The 22671-nt window shown below is 40.0% G+C and overlaps 2 protein-coding genes across 3 annotated transcripts in view; both read left to right on the top strand.

The window, feature by feature from the left end:
- Positions 1–21475, top strand: part of LOC146163739 (deleted in lung and esophageal cancer protein 1-like) — a 47787-nt gene extending 26312 nt beyond the window's left edge. Inside the window, exons 32-35 of the mRNA XM_083383265.1 lie at positions 17534–17642; positions 19519–19746; positions 20784–20889; positions 21256–21475. Coding sequence (XP_083239391.1) covers positions 17534–17642; positions 19519–19746; positions 20784–20889; positions 21256–21370 — 558 coding nt within the window. The 3' untranslated portion in view covers positions 21371–21475. The remainder of the gene's footprint in view (positions 1–17533; positions 17643–19518; positions 19747–20783; positions 20890–21255) is intronic.
- Positions 5847–9732, top strand: LOC146163741 (uncharacterized). Of its 2 annotated transcripts, XR_014494615.1 has the most exons (3): positions 5847–6344; positions 6800–8876; positions 8924–9732. XR_014494615.1 is itself a non-coding variant. In XM_083383266.1 (2 exons), the coding sequence occupies exons 1-2, from the start codon at positions 5950–5952 to the stop codon at positions 8796–8798; spliced, it is 2394 nt and encodes a 797-aa protein (XP_083239392.1). In that variant the 5' UTR covers positions 5847–5949; the 3' UTR covers positions 8799–9732. The 2 variants fall into 2 exon arrangements, 1 of the variants encoding a protein (XP_083239392.1); XM_083383266.1 differs by having other exon boundaries at positions 6800–9732.
- Positions 21476–22671: the final 1196 nt, after the last annotated feature.

Consider the following 22671-nt stretch of genomic DNA (forward strand, 5'->3'; position numbering starts at 1 on the left):
AACGACTACAGCATAAATCGTGATTTGGTACTTTTTGCAAAACATAAAATAGGAATTCTTTTAGAGCCGTTCCTTGGAAAAGTTCATTGACACCAACAGAAAGTAGCTCTAAGCCAAGTTGCCCGTATATGTGCTGTTTATCAACGGACCGAAATGGGATTTTCTGTGTCGCATAATTCAGAAGTGAAGGATCAAAATGCGTTTGCAGAAGCAGAAAAAGACGCTTCAGAATCCCTAAACGAGAGCGAAAGGGCCCGCTGTTCGACCAACGCTCATGCAATTAGGTTTACGGTAGGTGTGGCTGTGCTGATAGCCACCACGGCAGTTGCGCTACATATAACCGGGGACGGAAGCGCAATCAAGATTTTTCTCCCTGCTGTTTGCGCCACGTTGTTGTTTGCAGCCGTCGTACTTTTCACCTGCCGTTCAAAAGCCTGGACGAAAGCGTCGAGCGACGATTTTGAGGGAAAGTGCCTCGAAAAAGACGATGCCAATGACGACGATGCACGTTCAGTCGTGGTCACCTGGGAATCCAATTTGCCTGACAAAAGAAGTAGAGGAGGAAAACTTGTCCAAAAGGGTGGAAAAGGCGCGAGTACGAGCAAACCTGTTTAGGAATAGCCTCGACTCGTATAAGCCGTTTATTTTTTGAAAAAACGTTGTTTGTTAACTTAAAGAGAAGTGTAACAGCGAAATGGTTTAATTTATAAAAAGTTCAACATTTTTGCAGCACCTTATATCACGTGTGTTGTATTGTTATGGCAAGTTTAGCCGTTTTTCCTACACGGATATTTTGGCAAGGTATACTGACTGTCAGTGTTTTATTAACTTTAGTTTCCGAACTAACATTGAATTTAAACGCATTGGTGTAGTTTTTTTTCAGTTTCTTGTACTTGTATATTCATGAAGCGTACTGTTCGATTTTTGTTCTCGGATTGGTTTCAATCTAGTCTTGTAGTACTTTCATCCGGCGAGAATATTTTGGCAGCCATAGAAGTTTAAATGTATTAGTGTGGTTATCCTGCTGTACATTTTCGTGTCTTGCAAATCTCGTTGCATCATACTCCCCCAGACTGTATTTTTGGCTATTATAACTAGATGAATATTTTTATCGCGCTGCTGCCAATCATAATTCTGTTTTAAGTATATCTTGGCCCATTTTGATAAAAATTGTCTTATCCCGAACGCGACGTGCGTCTAATCGCACCTTCGAAAATAAATGTTTTGGCAACTTTAACAATATATCGTTTATTTTTGCTTTTCGTGAATCAAAGGCATCCTTGTTTAAATGTATTAGTGTGGTTATCCTGCTGTACATTTTCGTGTCTTGCAAATCTCGTTGCTTTCGCCAAATAAATCTGCAATTAAAAATGTCTTTTGATTTGTTCTATTCCCGGAGATGACTTGTCCTTTTTGCTGTATAACGTTTTGCGTGACGTTTTGAATCATCTATATGAGCGGCCAATTAACAGGGATCACGATTGCACTTTTCATGACTTACGCTGGGTTGTGCGAGGGTTGCAAACTGCACAGTGCAACACGTTTCGTTAGCAAATAGCTACTTGAGCTTGGGGGAATTACATCATTAGTCAAAATAGGGATGAATCGGGCATTATTAGTCAAAATAGGGATGAATCTATTCCACGCCGCAACTGCCCTGTCGAACTGCTTTTTGACAGACCAAAATAAAATATGTTTTTGCGCCTTGTTTTATTAGTAGGGCCGAAGTATGACGTAGGTTCATTTTCTCCTACAAATGATATTTCTTAAACATATAAAAAAGGGGGTTTTGTTTAGATATTGGCAAATATTATATCGAAAGTTTTAAATACTTTTGTTGCCTATAATAGTAAACTAAACACAGTAAACCTGTGCGAGGTTGATCGCTTAGGTTGTATACGCACGCTTAAACGCAATTTGAATGCAATGCTTCGTGCACGCGTGGCCTATACTGTTCCCCCGAAGAACCCTTCGCGGAACTTTGAAATACCGGCATAGATGGCTGCGTTTACTTAACCGCGAGTTTCCGCCGTAAGCTTTCAGTTGTTCTTTCGAATTTTACCCGAAAGATAGGCGATTTCATCAGGGTACAGAATTATGGATAATACGTTAGAGACCGTCGAAAGCGGCGAATCCAAGAGCAAAAAGTGCAAGATCATGGGCAAACGCGTGTGCTCGACGCGTCTTCGCTTCGTGGCAGTGCTGGTCTGCCTCACAGTTGCCAGCCTCACTCCGTTCATGGTGACCCATAACCCCCTGATGCTGCTGGTCATTCTACCGGTGATGGTGGCCGGTATCGTTTTGATGACCGCTGCACTTTGCCCGGCAGTTCGCCCGGAATCGAACACCTACCATCTTCGCAACTGGTCGTCGCCCTGTCGCTTAAGGAACCACGGCCCTCTGCTACCCGGCCCTGATTTTTGTTACGTGGTAAAGGAACCTGAGGGTCTAAGTACGGAAAATGTTTCTCGCAAAGCTCCAACGATAACTCCCTGCGCCAAGCTGGGCGTACCGGCGGACTTGGATCGCGCCAAACTCGGAATTACAACTGTGCCACTGGACTACGACCAAGGGCTGAGATATCCCTCTGTGAAACTGATTCACGAGTCGGCCAAACACGACCACCTGCCTTCGGTTGTGTAGACTACCTTGGTTTGATATTGCCGCCTTGTGTGGTCATATTTCGTTGTTTTCATGCTATCCTGCGTGAGACAATATCAACCGTGACGTTACCTCTGATAGTGAATTAAGTCTATGCATTGTGTAGGGTGGTTGTCATTATTTAGTGGAATCCATGCGGTAAGGTACCTAAAACGTGTGTGTTTTGATTGTATGCTTAGTTGGCCTTCTGTTTACTCAGAAGACTGATATTAGCAAACTTTGTCTCGTTTACAACAACGGTTATTCCCCAAAATACTTCGTAACGTTTCTTGGCGGGTTTAGGCTTTTTCGTGTTTGTTTCTGCTTCGCCTTTTTATTCGTGCTTGACATTCAGCAAGATATTAAATTTCACAAGGTCTCAGTTTTCTGGTTATGCATTATGACCTCTACCACAAAATTGTTTTATATTATACTTGTTTCTGTTTTTTTACAGTTTTCACATTTTCGTAGGCGGTTAGCAAAGATTGTTTTTACGTGTAATGTTACAAAATATATTGTTTCGGAAAAGTATAGAAGCTCATTTGTGCTTTAGTAATTTGAAGGGTATAATACCACCGCAAAACTATTGCAGTGCTTTTATATAGTTGTATAAAATATCGCGCAATGTGCAAAAAATGTCGCACTCGGAAAATGTGACTGCTTTGAATTACAAACGCAGAAAAAATTGCCCGACAATGACAAAAGTAAACTCACTATGTTAATTGCATTAAGCTGTGAGTCGAAAAACTTGGTTCATAGATAAAGAGCGAAAACATGACATTAAAAGCAGTGTTTTATTCCGATACCGATAGCCGATATTTTGGACTAAAAGTATCTCAAATCCCATCTAATGTGACGCCACTACTAAGCTCAAACAAGCAAAATAGATGAAGTTAGAACAATAAAACCTACTTTTATTCCAGCTTTTTAGGTCACGCTTTGCTTTAGTGTTAAGAAGTTCAGTTAAATCTAGTTTTAACCTATACTATTTAAAAAAATTATCGTTCCGTTTAATTGCAAATTATGTCTGAAAATGTTATATTAATTTAATGTCGGATCGGCACCGATACCACCCTAGTACCGGCGATTACAGTTACTACCACTTAGCATCTGATTTTCGCTGCGTTCTAAAATTAGAAGGCGGTTTTCTCCGAACCAGTGGTTCCTACACCTTGTGTTATGTTGCACCACTGTCCGGTGAGAGATCTTGCAACATTTTGTATGTTTGCACAATAATGTGGTACTATCACTAAAATAAATTCAAACAAGCCCTCTTAAATGCACACGATCTTTTGCATTTTGCATCAATGATGGAATGACGCCTTACTGTGTATAAAGCGTATCACGAAAATGTTATTTTAGTAGTGTGCTACAAGCTGATTTTGTTTGAGAACCGCTACACGCGGCTCAAGGAGCAAAGCAAGCGTAATTGTGAACTTAATTTATGTTTGAAAACACTTTTTGTCCAAAGAAAAACAAATAGGAACATACGAGTAGAACACACAGTAACTCAATTGGCTTCGAATGAATTCATAAATTTTGATATATTGTTTTAGTCATTTGTCTATCCTGCTTGTTTATAACTTAACGTTTTAGGCGCATTTGCATTTTACCCTGACCATATCAAGACCATTAACTATTGGATCGGTTCAGGGACGTATACAGAAATCTAAAAAAGGAGGGTGTTCCAAATGGAATTACCCCAATTTTCGTCTGAAGTTAATGACGTCATAAAATAGGGAAAGACTCTAATCGAGAAGAGCCATCTAACGTCCAGTGAAAGCGAACCATTAAACGCAAAGTGAACACGTGTGTCGTTGACACTCGCTAGGCGCCAGCTGCGAAAAAAATACTTCAATCCACCGGGCTATATGCTAAATTACGAGCACGCCTTTTGCCACCTGCAATACAAAGTTGAACCCTGACAAAAACAATATTAGCACTTACGAAAAAAGGGTCCCGAATTGGTTTCAGACCCACAAAACCCACCCTGGATAGGCCAAAGGATTGTGATATTTTGTTCCTACAATTCCAAACCTCTTTTAATATATCTATTTAAATGCGTTAAAACCTGTTGCCTATCTTACTTTTTTGCGATTATATTACGCTATTACATACATTAATAGGGTTGGCAATCGTAGCCGAACATCTATAAACCTTCGTTTGGGGCCTCGTGTTTCATATAGACTCGACATATATACAACAATTTGCCGCGGATATGACGTCATTGCTTCCTCATCGCGCGTAAAAATGTTTGTAGTTTGCGGTTAGAACCTATCGAACCATACTTCCTGTTTGTAATCCCTATTACAATGAGGTATTTGCTCTTGTATTGCGTTTTTAAACCTCAGTGAAGCAGTGTCCTAAGTGTTTTTATCTGTGGGTCAAAATGTGCATGACGGCTACCTTTTTTTTAAGTTTTCAGGCAGTATTTTTATTAGAACCTGTTGGATGGTCACCTGATGTCATGCTTTCTACTTAGACTTTCTATTGTTCTCATCGTCGTATAAATTCCCAAATGATTTCCCCATTCGTTTGCAATTCTGTTGTACCGGAGGTGTGTGTTACATTATAAGTGTGCTGGCGTGTCCTGTGCACATCAACGTCATAGCACCCTATGACTCACATCGTAGAGAGACGCTGTAAGTAAGGCTTTGTAATTTTCCCTGGATCTCAGAACAATTTGCGTCAGCTGTATTCGCTTACTGTTATCTCGTAACCAGTGGTATAGTGGTCTTGCGTTATTAACGATTTGTAATTGGTGGCATGATAATTTGTGATCATACTTATGTGCCATCGGCTATTTGGTTTTTAGTACGAAATCGCCGCGCTGTCAGAAGTCAGAACTGTTTTAGGTAGCTGTTGTTTATTGCTTATAAATTAAAAATGAGTCGACATGCGTATATGGAAATGAAAATATATATTTTTTGCCGAGTTGCTATGTCATGCCCTCGATAAAGATTTCCGGTACGGGTTAGCGAAACGTCGGTACATTTATTAAAAATTATTGTCGAAAGAAAAACTGTACAATTGATACAAAGCCTGGCAGCAGCAATATATTCATGTATATATTTATTTAGACAAAATTTGTTATTCTGTATATGTTGGTGCTGTTAGGTGCCAGGATAGATATAAATAGCTAACATCATAGTAGAAAGTTGCTTGGTTGTATTTACTTTATCAATTTCTGAATTTTTTTAGCATAATGTCGACAATTTGTCAGTTACCGTGGACGCCCTGACTGGCGTGTTTATAATACTATCATCTCGGCCGAAGTCACAGGAAGTTATCGACGTCAGTACCGCAATAATGACGACATTCATCTATCAATGGACGTTTTTTGTGTGCTGTTTGTATTTGGTGTGTACAACAGAAGTTAAAGCTTTGCCCGACAACTCGACAAATTTGCCTCCAGAAACTACACCCAGCCTAGTAGAGAGCCCATCTTCAGTTCTATCGGTCGCCAACGTTTCTGTAGCTGTAAACTTGACTGTGGAACCGGTTGTCGCTTCCACGGCTGGTGCTGTGTTAAAGGTTACATCCTCGACAAAACAAAGCACCACAAAACCGACCTTGGCACCGGCAAAATGCCCATCCAGGTGCAAATGCGTTTCCATCTGGGTTTACTGCAACAACTCCGGACTGACGGATGTCGAAGGGGAATTTCCAATCGGCACCAGGGCGGCTTTACTCAACCACAACAAGTAAGCATGCACCTTAAAATAAATTGCACTTTAAATAACAAATTCGTAAAATAGAATAGAAGAACTGCAAGGTTTGAGCGGTTTCAAAATATTCCTATTTTAAAAATTATTTTAATGTCCAAGTAGTATTAAATCAACAAAAAATGCAAAAAATCCCTAAACAAATTAAAATCCTTTGAAATCATTTGCGTTTACATTTCTATGTATATTGTTGTGTATTTACCAATGCTGTTGAAATACAAGACGTTTCGCACGTTCTTAGAATGTTTTTTTAAATATATGTTTACAGCGAAAACGTAATACCTTCCAAGTCATACATTCAATTTTGTAACAAAATTTGTTTTCAGCCTTACACACGTTCCACCGTTCCTATACTTTTTATGAATGCAACATCGCACGTTTTTTTTCAGTTTTACTTGTTCACAAGTTTACGAAATTTATTCTTTACACTTTAGGTTAACTGGACTTCCAAAATCAACTTTTCAAAAAGTCGCGGATTCTCTGGTTTACATTGACTTCTCTTACAATCAACTTGCTACGCTGAAACTCGACATTTTATTCTACGCAACGAAGCTGCTTGCTTTGGATTTGCGCCATAACCAGATCGTCATGACCATTGGCAGACTTCTGTTTATACCAAGTTTTTCCAATCTAAAGGATTTGGAATACCTGAATCTTGCGCATAACAAACTACTCTTTACCACAACGCAAACTTTCCAATCCTTGTCAAAGCTGAGGACACTTATTTTAGATAACAACCAGCTGAGGTCTTCGTCTTTGCTCGACTACCGATTCGCTGTGAGTCTCCAGTACCTTTCACTGGCTGGAAATAAGTTTCAAGAATTGAAGTTTCATATAGAGACCACGGCAACGAGACTTGACGTCCGTGATAACTTGTTCGCTTTCAACGACACGTCCCAGCCCTTTCTTTTATTAAAGTCCTTATTGGATCTTAAAATCGGACATCCTGGTGTGGAGTATTTTCCGAAAACCTTCACTGGTTTAAGTTCTCTGAAGGAAATTTACTTTGAAAAGCTCTCGCAGGCGGTATTGGATAACAAAATCTTAGCACCGATCATACCCTCGCTTAAAAACTTTACGGTAATCGGAGGAAATGTTTCCACCATTTCGTTGTTCAACTTTAGAAGTTTAGCTAACGTTAACTTGTTTAACCTCAGTCGCCTTGAAACGCTGCAATTGAGAAGTATGCCCATTGGTGACCTTCCGAAAATAAAGCTGGGCAATGTTACCAGTTTAAAGTATGTCAAGTTTGTAAGACTTGGTTTCACAACCTTCAAGGTAGATTCCCAGTTTCCAGCTGGCGTGAAAAATCTCTCACTGAACAGCAACAAGCTGAAATCTTTGAGTGCAAACAACCTCGATGGTTTTTCAAACTTGCATCACGTGGATCTGGGATATAACCGGATAGCCAACGTAGACAACCAAACTTTTTTCGGCCTTGCTTATATTCAAGTTGTTATCCTTTCTGGTAACTTACTTGACAGGATTGACTCCTTTTTTCTAGAAAGTCCCACGCTTAAACGCCTTGATTTATCGCGCAATTTCATAAGCTTCATATCTTCGAAGGCATTTGCCAAACTTCCGGCAATCGAAGCGATCGACTTGTCCCACAACGAAATTCAAAGCTTGCCCAGAATTAGTCTCTCCTCTATTGCCGCTCCCCAGCTAGTTGTCCAGGGAAACACCTGGAACTGCACCTGTGAGTTATACAGGCAAGTCAAGGAATCGAACAACTATAGCGTGTTTTGCAACTCCGATTTGGCAACCATGGACTGCTTTGTTTGCTCAAGCCCATCAAACCTATTCAACAAAGCACTGAGCAGTCTTGAAAGCGTCTGCAAAACGAAGCCTCGTCCAACGCCAACCCCAACCCCTTTAAATACCAATTTTGTTATACCCCTGGTTTGTGTTTTAAGCGTGTTGATAATAATCATTTTCGCAATTCTAGTATGGAGGTTTAGGTGTAAGCAACCAAGAAAGGCAACTGTCAGGGCGCCGCAGCTGGTGTTCAAACAAGATGCCACCTACGAGGCTGTGCTGTACACCGCCCCACCACTAAAGGCAGGTCACGCCGCCAACACTCGTCTGACAAACCCGTATGTTTTCGGAAATGAAGCTGATGACAAAGCGAATGCGGAAATGCACAACGCCTACGTTCTTGCGAGTGAAACGCACCAAGGCAAGCTTCAAAGTGGCGACGATTCCAGTTTACCCGGGAACCTTTACATCACTGCAAACGACGCCAAGACAGAGAATGTCATAGATCAAAAGATACCCCACGATCCATATTCGGTGGCCAAAGACCCTGCTAATAGCACTGGACAACCCATGGCTGCGCAGAATCCGTACGTAATGGCCAGTACCAAGGCGGATAATCCATACGAACTGCCCATAGCACAACCCAAGGTGGAATACTTGACGTTTGATGGGTAAAGGGACATGACATGCCATTTGAAACACACATTTCTGTAAACGCACCTCGAACGTAAAACAAAGTAATTATAAAATTAACTGGATGCTATTTAAGAGGATGCTATTTATACTCTATTAAAGCTAACCTTCCAAGACATGTCCTTCTTCATAAATAAGTTTTTTCTAAAGAAGCACTTTATGTTATTTTCAAACTTTACCAAAATCCTTTTTTTATTTTTCATTATTTGTATTTCGGATGACATTCAATATTCTAGGAACACAATCTAAGTTTTATTTTCGAACTTGTAGAATGACACTATCATCCATATTTTATAGTGAATCAACTCACCTTACTTGTGTTTGATACGTTAAGTGTTAACAATGAATAAAGAGATATTCGAACAAGATGCTGCCCACTTCCATATGAGCTTTGCTTTAGAACTACGTAAAGTGTTTTACTAAATGTTTTTTGCAGTTGGAATATTGTAAGACTTAGATTAGTCACTTATATAATCTATTACAATGTTGTAGTTGTTTACCGGAGGGCGCCACACGGAAGTTTTGTTATTACTTATTAAATTGTGGTTTGTCACAAAAGGCAATTCCTTATTCGAACGACCTGTGTTTTGTATTTTCTCTGTGGTGCGTCACGGAATTTCAACTTTGGAAGCTATTCGATTTTTATTTGTTTTGCGCAATTTCTTACGCCACGGTACACTGTTAGTGGTATATTATCACTGTTTTCTCTTATAAATAGTTACTTTTTAGTTTTTAATTAATAATTATTGTTGCTTCCATAAAAAACGTACTATTAATGTATATTTCAAATAAATGTTGATTAATCCAGCGACTGTACTTAATTTAGTATTAATAACTCTTATTTACCCAAAAATAATTTTCTTATGTTGCTTTTTATAATCATATCGAGTACGTTTTCTTCAATAAAATAATTTCATAATGATTTTTTGCTTATATTGTCTGTAGTATTTGTTAGCAATTTTTGTATACCAAGTTTCTAAACTTCTATGTAATATTTCAACAACAGTAGCATACATGCGTAAGACGCAGCCAATCCAGACAAGAAATATCGGGTCCAAACCTCTTATATCACTTCCGGTAATCACCAATACAACGCGACGATCTATTACGTGTTTTGGGGCATCGTCATTGGCTGAGTTCGCCTCACACTTGTGAGAATGTGATAGAACATTACGGCGTTGCACTCCAAAAGATTGCTGCAGAGCAACTTGTTCCGTAGCAACTATTCTTTGATACAATTGATAAATTATCGTTTTTTAACTGTTTTACTGGCAATTGCATATTGCTCTCAATTCAAATTTCAAGGGTTTCTTGTTTTATTAAAAATGACTGCTGTTTATAAAACGGCGTTTTTTCCTATATTTCAAAGGCGAAAAACGTACACAGTTACAGAACAAAAGTTTATCTTTCCGAGTTACGGTAACAAACTGGTGATAACACCCGTACTTTATCATTATTTGTAGAAAGTATCAAACTAATGATTTGAAAAAATATACAGGGTAAACAGTGCTAAAAGTTTAAATTATATAAACCCCGGCAAGCAAACATGGTTTACTCGTTAAGTTCGATTCCTCCAGGCAAACCCGGGCTGACATTTTTCGTCCGGCACTTGCGGTACAAAAATATTGAAGCAAGTACAATTAGCACAAAGCCCGCGCCACATCCAACGGCAAGGCCAATGTACATGATTACACGATGCTCACTTTTCTTCGTTTCCCGTTCGGTCATCTTAGTTGATTGCGAAGTATTTTCTGCAGTAAAAAACTTTTCTGTCCTAACTACAACACGTATATTGGGTGATGGTCTAGTGCTGGAAAGTGGATTTACACTAGATGGCATTTTTTGTTCGGATAAAATGCAGGTCACTTTAGACTTTGGAGGTTCAACTTGATTTGCACCATTAGCAGGACAAAGGCACGCGCTTTGGTTTTTAACTCGAAACGCCAGGCTGCATTGTAGTACCAGTCGTACATTTTGCCTCACCACCTCACTTTCAGCGTCGCAGTTCCACGGATTAAAGCTGACGTCGACTCTGAGTGATGGCGATGTAATAGCCAGTAAACTGCTGGCCTTTTGAATCTTGTTTCTGGACAGATTTAATTGACGTAAAGAAGGAAACAGCTCCGCGCCGACCGACGGTAGAACACTTAAATCGTTTCCTTGTATATTTAATTCCTTTAGCTCTGTGTATTTTTGCAAAGTTGGAGGAATTTCGCGCAATTTGTTGTGCGACAAGTCTAATGCTTCCAGGCTTAGCGGGTTCATTCCGCAGTTGTCGAAAGAAAGGATGGTCGCCAAATTGTTGTAGCTGAGATCGATGCTCTTTATTTTTGGCGTCGTGACAAAGAAGTAGCGCTTTATGGCGGAAATATTGTTATGACTCAGGTTGATGTGAGTTACCGTTATGCCAAATGGTGGCGCCAAAAACGGACAGACACCTTCGTTGATGCAAACACCTGCTCCTCGGTTTGCTGCCAAGGCGCTTTGACTGACGTGCACGTTTTTAATCTTAAACTTACGATCGATCGTAACGTTACGACCAAATGGTTCGTCAAGATTCCGACAATTGATTACGGTAAAGTTTACCAGAGTCGATGGCGTGTTGAGGATTCTCACTATCGGTAAGTTTTCCAGCCAAATGCTCTCTGCATTCGGCGGAAGGGCAAGATTTCGAACATCTTGCCCGTCAATCAACTTTAGAGCTTTGAGATTGACTTTTGCCGCGAAAGCTTCTCCTAAAAAGCGAAAGGTAAACGTAAAGTTAAAAATTTCGAGGTTCTCTAAATTTGGGACGTTGTCCAGATCGAGAATTACTGATTTCATGTCAGCACTACCGAAACGAAGTGTTTTCAACGTGGTGGAGTTAAAGAAACCCACAAAAAATATTAGGTTGTTGCGTATATCTAGGTAATCGATTTGCGGAAACTGAGAACTGACTTCGAAGGCGGGTAGGCTTATCTTGTTTGAATTCAGGGTTAACGTTCGAAGTGCAGGTAATACTCCTAGTTGTTTTGTGTCGTTTAGCGCATTGTAATCGAGATACAAGTCGGTAAGAAGATCCATTCCGGTGAAATTATCGTGGTCGTCATGCAACTGATTACTTCTTAAAGAAAGTCCTCTCAGGCGCCCGGATAAACTTCCCAGGCTCGGCTTGGCGACAAATAAGTTGTGACTTAAATCAATATATTGCAGCCTTTTGAAGTGATCGAAAATTCGGGCGGGTATTTCGCTCAGAAGATTCTTCGAAAGATCGAGGTTGGTCAACTTGTTTGCAGTCCAGTTGGGAAATAACGATGACGAGATATATCGAAATCTAAAAATCAAAAATCAAAAAACAAATACTTTCCCGTATAATCGCCATTCTTAATTTGCGTAATTTATTTTGGAGTTATGAGACGTATATGTCATAGGATTTTTGTAACCGATCAGTAGCCGTTATTTAAATGCCCCAACACGTCAATATTTTAAGTTATTCAACGTAATACTAACGATACCACGTATTTCTATTCTGTAAAAGCATCTCACCTATTGTTGGCAAGTAGCAAAGTATCGACAATGTCGAAGGAACCCACATCCGGGATCGTTACGTTGCGTCGGTCGCTGCAATCTAAAACGTTCTGCCACAATCGACATTCATCGCAAGCAACTGCTAACTTGCTTCGCAGCGGAATTTTTGAAATGGGTAGCTGGGGGATTTCGAATTGCGCCAATATTCCAACGACTTGTAACGCTATTAAAATCTGCCGCATTTTCGGTTTTAATATCTGTCAACGCTGATAACACGAATACGAAAGCAACTGGCGTTCTGGCCTTTTATAGCAGTGTGTCGTGATATTACATACAACCGGTAGGCGAACTAGCATCCTGTGCGTCCGTCTGGAGTCGTTGAAATTTAGATTTGTGATAGACTTAATAAGCTCTTTTCCCTGTTAAACTGTTGAACCGTCTACTTTCTTTTTACAAGTGTCACGTTTTTCAGGGGTGGTTGTATTTGCATTTAAACATATTGCATTTGCATGCAAAATTTAATATATAATTGCTAGTTAATTACTCTACTCCCAAACTACATTTCAAATCAGACTCTTCATACTTGGCGTCTAAGTAACCAAAACATGAATACCTTTTGTTTGAAAACTCTATAGATTTGCCTGGTAAAAAATATGACCGAAGTCTAATAATAAAACAACTTTCTTTCGTCTTTAAATCATGAAAAACATTTTATCATAGTATTCCGACACTACTGGTTAGAACTATATCCTATAATAGATGTGTTTTATACATTATTCTGCTATCAAGACTTTCCTAAATTAAATTATATTTTTGTCAACATTTTAGGCTTTAGAAAGTGTACAAGTATCCAACTTTAGGTACAATATCAGGTAAAAGCACAAACAGGAAAATGCACTATGACGAAAACACAGAACACAAAAAAGGTAAAAACAACAAAAACACTATAAAACTGCATACTGTTGATCGATAATTTCACGCTTAAGTGATGGTACGTGAAATGCGTTTCGTTGACCAGGCGGGGTCTCGGTATTAGCTGTGCGACATCGCCCTCCAGACGCTAAATCTCTTTAGCGTCGTTCTCGTAAATCCACTTGTGGTTGCCCGGTTCGTCTTCATCGTCGTCGTCCGTCGTGTTCATGTAAGTTGGCTGCGCTTCAAACACGCTCTGCATCAAGTCGCCAAACGCCATGGTCGTACGCGGCTTGCTGTTCGGCCGCGACGTCCTTACTTCCAGGTACCCATCGCCGTCGGTGGTTCCCCTCAACTCGGCCACCCTGGGTGCGACCTCGGCCCCGGGAATCGACTGGCCCGCCGGTGCGACGATGTAGTCACCGTCGTATACGCTACCGCCTTTGCCTTCAGTTGCAGTTTTGGTGTTTGTCTTATCAGTCTTTATAGCGTGATGCGAGTCCGACCGGCTTCCTATTGAGCCTTTGTTGCCTTCTGGTATCGACTGACCCGCGGGCATGACAATGTAGTCGCCGTCGTAAATGCTTGCGCCCTTTTCGCCGATTGCCGGTGCGGTGTCCACTGCTGTGTCGTCATATTCAGGCTGGGGTGGCGCCGACAGCTCCGGATGCTGAGAGTTTATGGCCTTATCGCTTATGGTTTTCCCGCCTTTTATTTCATCGTTTCGGGTTTCCATGTACGGCGATATCCTGTCGTTGCCTTCGAACGGCGGGTTCACGTTTTCGATTTCCTGCTTTCTCCTTCTCGGGAAAATTGACTTGGGTCGATGTGAGGGTATGATGCTGGCCCTTCTGAACTTCCGGTGTGTTTTTCGGTAGACCACAAAGCACACGAGTAGCGCGATAAGCAAGAATGCGAAAGCAGACGAAACGCCGACGATGATGTACGTTTGCTCCTGGTTCTGGGCTCCCTGGACGCTCGTTGTGAAGATTGCTGTACCGTTGGTTGGCTTATATGTGTTGGTGGCAGTGTCAAGCTCAGTAGTTGGGTCGGACGTGAAAGTCGTCGCTGTAGTTACCTGGCTTAGATCGTCGCAAGTGATGTTGCCAATTAACCGTCCTGCGACTCTTTGGGGACTCTGGCATATGACGCACGGCGTCACAGAGATACCTGAGCTACTTGCGCAAATGAACGAAATCGCCTTGGGTAGGGCACGAAAGGAATTGATGTCGGGGCAGTTGCACGACCACGGGTTCGAGCTGGAGACCACCTTCAGCGACGGCGAACTCGCGTTGATAAACGCCGTGAAGTTGCTGATCAAATTTGCGGAGAGATCGAGGACGGTGAGCGCCCGAAGACCCAGTAGATAGCTCGGATCGATGAGTATGATGCGGTTGCCGGCGAGGTTTAGGTGTGTCGGTTTGTCAGCTGACAAATCTGCCACGATGACGGTTTCAATCAGGTTGAAAGACGCGTCGATGTGTGTCAATCTTCCGTTTAATCGAAAACGGGACAGGCTAAAGACCGTCAGTTTGTTATAGCTGATAGTAAGGTTCGTCAAGGAAGCTAAATACTGGACCTGCGCAGTTGTTATATCGGCGATTGCATTACCCTTGAGATCCAAAGTTTTCACATTATCCATATTGTGTGGAATGTAACGACTGGCTTCAAATTGCGTTAAATTGGCGTACTGGACTATTACTGTGGTAATAGTTGGGCCCTTAAACAGAGCGCCGCTTTTACTGGAAAAGTCCGTCACTACCGAATTTGCAAGATTTACCGTTTCTAGCAAAGGCAGGTTCGAAAAATACGAGAAACTAATCGATAGTAGAGGACAGTTGGCAATTCTCACCGACTTGATACTAACCGGAAGACCAGGGAAAGTTTTAAAATGCTGAAGATTATCCAAATCTAGCGTGGCCAGGCTGGCAGGGAGAGTTATCTTGGTCAAAGTGGAACTGTTGGTAATATGCAGGGATGTTAGCTTATCCGCCAAGGTGTAGATATTCGGGTAGGTGGCGGTTCCAAGGTTCTTCAGCTCGAGGGATGTGAGAGAAGAACAGCCGAGCAAAATTTGAGTGTCCATCACTAAAGCAGGCTGCCCCAAAATCAGCGTTTTCAGTTGACTTAACCTGCTGAAAGGCGACGATATGGAGGAAAACAGTCCGCCGCTCACGTCAAGGTAAATGAGGCCTGCAGGCAGCTCGATGATTTTTGAAGCCAGCTTGTTGTCGTTCAAAGTGAGCTGCATGATTGATGTCAATGACGCGATTGCCGTCGGCACGGCCGTCAACTGGTTGTTATCCAAGAACAAGCTTACCAGTTTCGTGAACTGGAAAAAGTCCGCGTCGATGCTCGCCAACTGGTTGTACCGGAGGGATAGCCTAACCAACAAAGGGAGTGTCGTAAAGACTTTTTTGGGAAGAGTTTCCAATTGGTTGTTGCTCAGGTCTAGATTGAAGAGTCTCGTCATTTCGTTGAAAGCACCTTCAGATATTGCTTTCATCCCGTTGTTTGAAAGATCGATCGATGATAGATTAAACGACTTCCATGCTGCCAAACTTTCGAGTGTTGTAATTCTGAAAATGCACCAGGTGACATCAATTTAGCAAAATTAGTAAATTTGTTAAGCCAAGTTTAATTTTTTTTAGCGTTACCCGTCTATACGTTGTTTAAAATACTCTTACGTTTTTTAATGTGTTTGGGTTTATTAGTTTCATGTGGGGCAACGAAGTTTGCTAAAACGGTTACAGCTTATTTTACATTAGGGCACAGCTGGATTAAATCACACTGTTACGGACCCTATACCACACATTGTGACTTGAACGCAAAAACCAAAGGCGATTACAGTGTCAAACCACGACAACCACCCTACCTAATTATTTTTTTATTAGCCTGGTTCAAGGGTGGGGTGTTTTTCAACTAAATCCTTACTTGTTGTGATTCAGTAGAAGCGTGGTTTGCCCGGTTGCGTTAGGCACCGGGACGCTTGTGAAGACGTTCCAACTACAGTCGGCGATTGACAAGATGTAGCGACAAGCTTGGTCTGTCCGAGGCACAAACACTGTCCATGGTCGGTAGATCCCCACTGTTGGAACTGGCAAAGCGCCGAAGGCAAATTTCGACGCAATTAGCAAAAGCACTGCTATATTTATCATCTTTGTTAACGGTCTGCGTTAAAAGAAAAATGAATTTAGGTTTTTACCTTCAATTGTACTTAAGTTTATTATCCACTTATTTACTGCAAACTGAAACATTAGAAAACCTCTCACTTGGAAGCGCTTCTTAACCTTTAATGGGTTGTGAGCCTCTTCTATGGGCCCTCGATAAAATTTGTGCTCTACCTGGGGGGTGAAAACCCTGCTTTTCTATTTTTCATGCATTTTTTACTTACCACAACCCCTAAGCAGTTTTCATAAACCCAAAACAGAAATATACTGTTATTGCTACAAACTTTCAACCACATTGTTTCGATTATATATATTCAATTTTAACTAAGCCAGCAATTCCACCTCCTAAAGTGAAAAGTGGACAGGATTTTACTAAATAAACTATCGCCTATTTCTTACTTTCCAAACAACAAACAAGAAACGTATAGTGTCCTGCTATCAAGCTGTGAGGATAGCTTAGATTTCTTACAGGATGAATTACACGTAATCTAACGATGTCGTGAGCCCATAGGAAATGATACGTCAGTGCATTGGTTGGAAGGTTGTTTGTTAAACAAGAAAATATTGTTCTATTACGCCAATATGACTAATTCGGCGACTCTAGGAGTTACGTGGGCGTGTTGTGCACTAAATTTAAGAAACTGGCGTAACGACAATTGCGTATGCCGAACCTGTTCAAACCAAAATGACAAATATCATATGATATTGTTTATTTATAGTCAATTTATTTTTAAATTCCTGACAACTATTGTATTTTTCGTTCAATTTTAGTTGCGTTTCATGGTGTGTTGTCAGGCAAACTGTATATAGCCAGTTTAACACACATGGAATAATTTGAAAGTTTTAATGCGTCAATTGTTTTTATTTCATGATTGATTTTATTTCTATGCAGTTTTTTTACAGTATGTAATGAGGAGATTAGTCAGCCTTCCGTGAGCATTTGTGGAACTTAAAATCGATTGCTTTACGATAATTTTGATTTTCTTACGTGATTTCTAAGCATAGACTAAAAAGCAAAGATCTTCTGAACTCAACAGTAAAAAAGGTCACCCTATCGATAGACTGTATTGGTTTTCGCCTGTGTATTCTAAAACCGCCTTGCATGACAGTTGTTACTGATTTCTGTAGGTGCACATCGGCTTTCATGTCAACAAAGACACGCTGATGACGATCGAAACCCTAAAGCACGGTGGTGAGTCGGGCAGCAACGCGACGCTTGAACAAGCTGAATCATTGGGTGAGCATCAGCCCGCGTCAGTGATTTAGTTATTTGTTGGTCTCAAATTTCTCAACCTTGTTTAGCAGCGACCCAAGTACTAAGCGTAAGTTCAACTGCGAAGCTTTGGCCAACCAATTCTCTTCACTGAAATTTTGTGTGCTTTTAATTTGCGCTGTGTAAGTTACCACAAATACCACTATGATCATAGACTCAATAAATCCCCCAAAAATTAATCTAGTCCATGTTTTTGAATTGCTTCCGCAATTTCTCAAATTTAGAAATCTTGCGCTCATAATCAATCTTAATAAACCTTAGCATGTGTACTACTGCAGTCGGCGATCCAACCGAATCAAACGGCGACCCATGTTTGGGTCGCGAATCATAGGTCAGGAAACACTGCCCTATCGCAACTTTTCCATGTTCGCCACCACAAAACCCAATTTTGATGTTTGGACTGAATCTCAGCCCTGCAAATCAAGCGTGGTAATTACCCATGTTTAAAGTACCACTTCGAATGTTGTGTTTATTATAACGAAAGCAACTTTAGCATTTTTAGCCAAAGATCGGTCAGATCATGGTTTCTCAACCGTGGCCCTCGGCCCCCCTGGGGCGCCACGGAGCGGTGATTGGGGGGCTACGGGCAAAACTCTCAACCTAAGTCATGGTATTACAAAACTTCTTCAGTTTATATGGATTAATTAAAAACGATATAATTTATTCGTTTTATTGCGGAAAATTCGGATTAACGCAACCTATCGCTGTGACGAAACAATCACTGTGCTGCAGCTTCAAATGCAGCCATATATGCGGCGTTGACGTTTTTTCCGGCGACTAATTACTGGTCGATAACCTTCGCCGTCAAATGCAGTTGGGCGAGCAACTAACGTGTAATGACAGGTACAGACATTTCCTTAAACGGCGTTAAGTTGCAAAAGAAGCATTCCATTTTAAAACGAGAAGTAGAACAAGTGAAAACACGTTAAGTACAAAGCTAGGCATTTTTATGAGCAGGAGGGCCACGAGAGTTAAGAGCCTATCAAAGGGGGCCACGAAGCATAAAAGGTTGAGAACCACTGGGTTAGATGTTTTAAGAAAATCGCAGCGGTATTATTTGTCAAAAGTAGTTTTTGACATGTCAGCCCAGCAATTGTAAAAACCCTTTAAGACAAGTGTAATTCCATTGCGGTTTGTGTCTAACATAATCTTAAAGCGCCAACATTTTTTTTTGCTTGTTTAACGTATTTTGCACTTCGAGCCCCGGACTCTGGGCGCTTTGAGCTTCATCATGCTGTTGTTTTGCGCATTACCCAGTGATGATAAACGCCTTGATATATGCCATAGATTTTCAATACAGAGATATAATGGCTAAAATTGCGGATAAAATGTTGCGAGTCTGATCTTTGGTATAGTTTACACCGCAAGACGAAAAGTATAGTCAATTATAAATTGCGTGCTGGCGTAAATACTGTATTACCTGTTCGTCATCACGGGCTGACGATCTATGTACTTATGGTTGTACAGCTTGTGATGTTTCAGTTTTCTTGTTTAGCAAGCTACGCCGTTGTATAATATAACTGTATGCGGTATTTTGGAAAGATTCTGGTGCTGGGGCAGAGCGAGAGAGAAACGTGAACGCCTGGTTTATATGTAAATGTATACATTTACATGGTAAACTATTTTTTGTTGTTATTTGTCCGTACATTGCGCGTTAACACAGTTTAGCAGCGCGTCCTCTTGATTTTTTCTATTGAAAATTTTTTTATTTCAATATTTGTACAACTCAGGCCCTTACCGCAGCGCATAAACTCACCAGTATAGAATTACTTGATGATATATCAATCAAACCCTAATCGAGTATCCTAACAGTAAACCGAAACTCCGTCTGTTCCTGTAGGTTCGTGCAAGCTGCTTTACCGCGACGAGCTGGTGGTCCGCTACAGCAACGGTGTGTCGCAGAACCACGCGCTCGCCGCCTCGGTTCCGTGCCCGGCCTTCCGCGTTTCCGCCGAGCACCTCGACTTCGGAACCTGCTTCGTCGGGCAGCGCCAGTCGCGCCAGGTTTGCGTCCACAACCCGAGCGCCTCCGACACTTGGTGGAAGGTCCAGTGCACAGGTAACACCAGTGTTGTGATAACTTACGTCAATGACTTGACTTAGTGCACTTTTGTCATTGGGACAAATGACATGGGTTAAAATAAATTGCTTTCATTATTCAAAATGGTTTTCATTATTTATCTTAATCTTTGTCCATAAAACAATTTGCTTGCTGTATGTTGCATTTATGTTATTTGTTACTTGAGTTATTGCTCATAATCAAAGGAGTTTGCCAGTTTTAAAATGGTTCAATGTTTTATTTTTGTGGCAAGGCCTTGTGACATAAAGTTGACTTGCTCTAAATATGACTGACTTGCTATTTCAAAATGGCTTGTTTTCAACACTGGGTAACGCGCGTATATGGAGCGGGTATGATGTGTGAAGATTAAGAGCTGATACCCGACGCCAAAGTGGTAGTTTTGGTACTTCTACGTTACTAGGGTGTTATCGGTGTCTATCCAATTGCAAATTAATACAAAAATTAAAGCCAAGATTTGCTGTCAAACGCGGCTATTCTGCTTGAAAGGTAAATTTATCCACAAAAAAATAGGTGAACTACTTTAGCTAACTGATTTTTTAAACACTTAAGATAATTTTTGCCTGATAACGCCCTAAAAAGTTTTAGCTTTTTTAATTTGTACTATTTTGCTTGTTTTAGTATAGAAACAAAAAAAAAACATATGTACTTTAAACACTCCCATATGTACTTTGAACACTATTTTTGGTAGTATTTGATTGGCTTTTAGTTTATATTTTCTAAAAAAATTAGAATTCTAAAAAATCAACAAAAACTTATATATGAATCTATGACTTAAATCGGAAAGAAATACCCTGTTATGCAAAAATGTTAAAAATCAAACATTTTTGTTACTTTTGCTGTCGAGGCTCAATAATCAAGTAAAGGGAATAGTGACAACCTAAAGATATCAAATACTGAATTATATGTTATTTAAAAAAAAGAAATTTAGTTAATTTACGAGATATTTTTACAAAGTGTACGTTGGGCGTATCTTACACACACAGGTTTCATGTTATTTATATAACTCTGTATAGCTTTGCCACCAGTGGGCAGTGGAGAGTTCAGCATCGAGCCTGAATCCGGTTTCCTGGAGGCCTTTGTGACGCATCATGCACGTAACAAAGCATTCATTACGGTCTTCTTTACTCCGTTGTAAGTATTAGTTGCAGCTGTTTTGAGTTTATGTATTATTTGAGGTTGCATTTACAAAGACTTCGAAAGTAATAAGAGACTCCGTTAAGAAACTTACTGTTCTGAGTGGCGTAACATGGATATTTATTTGGCAGTTGGTTTGTTTCACTTTTATGCTCTCTTCAAGGCTCTCATCACATACCCAAATCTATGTAATACACATTTCTTAGTTATAACTTACCCTAACTTTGTAAACAAAGCAAGCATTTTATCATCAAAAAAGTAGCCAACCCCAAGCACTGACAAAATCTCTGATATGATGTGTTAGACGTAAGTTTACCCAAATGTGTTTCCAGTTAAAAATGCTTGTACTTTGTTTTCCGTTAGGAGGGAAACTACAAGCGAGGCTATGTTCCAGTTTAGCGGACACCTTGGGGAAGAAAGTCACGTGATAAAAGTCACCGGAACAGGATCTTATGACGGAAAATACGAGCTAAAGTAAAATCCACCCTTCTTTTCACGATGCTGTGTTTTTTATGCCCTTTTTTTTACCTTTTTAATAGATTTTATATAATGCATTTTTGGTGTACAAAAAGGTTAACGCCATTTTCGCCGCATTGAAGTTTCAGAATTCTACGTTTCTGCTTGTGTAATAAACAGAAAAAAAACAGAACTTTGTGGAATATTCCTAAAAACATTGAGGCATTAGTTGCTAATATAATTTAGGTATATATTAAACTGCATATAACTTACAAAAATACAAGTTAAGTCGATTTGAGACTAAATTAAAAACGAGAAGACGGTAATATACCCCCGAAGGGAACATTTGATGTTACACAATTTGAAAAGTTATGCTTGACTTATTGATATCAATTAATAACCATTACGTCTTTTAGTGTAGTTTCATTTAAATCCTTAAATCTCAAGGTCTGTTACCATTTAAATAGGGTAGGCTATTTTCATTATTAAAATTCAAGTCGTTCCTTATAGGAGCGTGTAAATGTAGAAAAACATTGCCTTAATGTAAATAGCCTTTATTGTGTGGTTTTAAAAACCATTCGAAGCGCACACAAATTTGCGTTGTGATGTGATTAAAAACCACTCATTAATCGATGCAACATGCCTATAATATTTTTTTTATTGAAAATAGATTTCATGACCTCCTCATCTAATTTGCGTGGAATGGTTGTAGTAGAGTGGTGGAATGGTTGTATTAGAGTGTTGGTGGAATGGTTGTAGTAAATGGTGGAATCAAAAGCATCCCAAATCGGTCTGCGTGTGTTGGGTTTAACAAATGCATTAAACAATTTTTCTTTTAATATTATGGACAACTTTTAGCAAAATGTTTTTTTTTTAAGTTCTGTTACTTATATTGATGTGCGTTAACTGGGTTCACATAAACTCATCCGTTTAGGCAAACAACAAAAGAAACAACTAGAATGATATTTCAAATTACGATATTTTAATTTACGTGTGTGTAAGTTGTTAAAATCGCTTTTTCATTATATGCAATTAGTTCGGTGCTGGGCGTGGTACAGTAAAAATATATCTTGGAAAAAAAAAAGATAGTTTATTGTCCCAAATTATCCTGACAAAATATATAAACGTACCTACTCTATTAATGCTACTGTGAATATTAAAATCTATGCAATTTACAATTTTGTCTTCCCTGGCAAACTTGCTACAATAAATGCTAAATATGTCAAATATCTCAGTACGCAGTTTTTACTCAGTTCGTATTATCTGTTTTTTTTTAAATAATGTTAGGCAAAATCAAGAGCAAAGAGTTGTAAGAGAAATAAA

The sequence above is a fragment of the Ascidiella aspersa genome, chromosome 2 (genome assembly GCF_963924565.1).
Source record: "Ascidiella aspersa chromosome 2, kaAscAspe10.2, whole genome shotgun sequence".
Lineage (NCBI taxonomy): Eukaryota > Metazoa > Chordata > Ascidiacea > Phlebobranchia > Ascidiidae > Ascidiella > Ascidiella aspersa.

What these genes read in the sequence shown, in the direction of transcription:
- LOC146163741 (XM_083383266.1), top strand. Translation starts at nt 5,950, where the DNA reads ATGACGACATTCATCTATCAATGGACGTTTTTTGTGTGCTGTTTGTAT. An exon ending in GCTTTACTCAACCACAACAA is followed by an intron (nt 6,345 to 6,799) that starts GTAAGCATGCAC and finishes TTTACACTTTAG; the next exon opens with GTTAACTGGACTTCCAAAAT.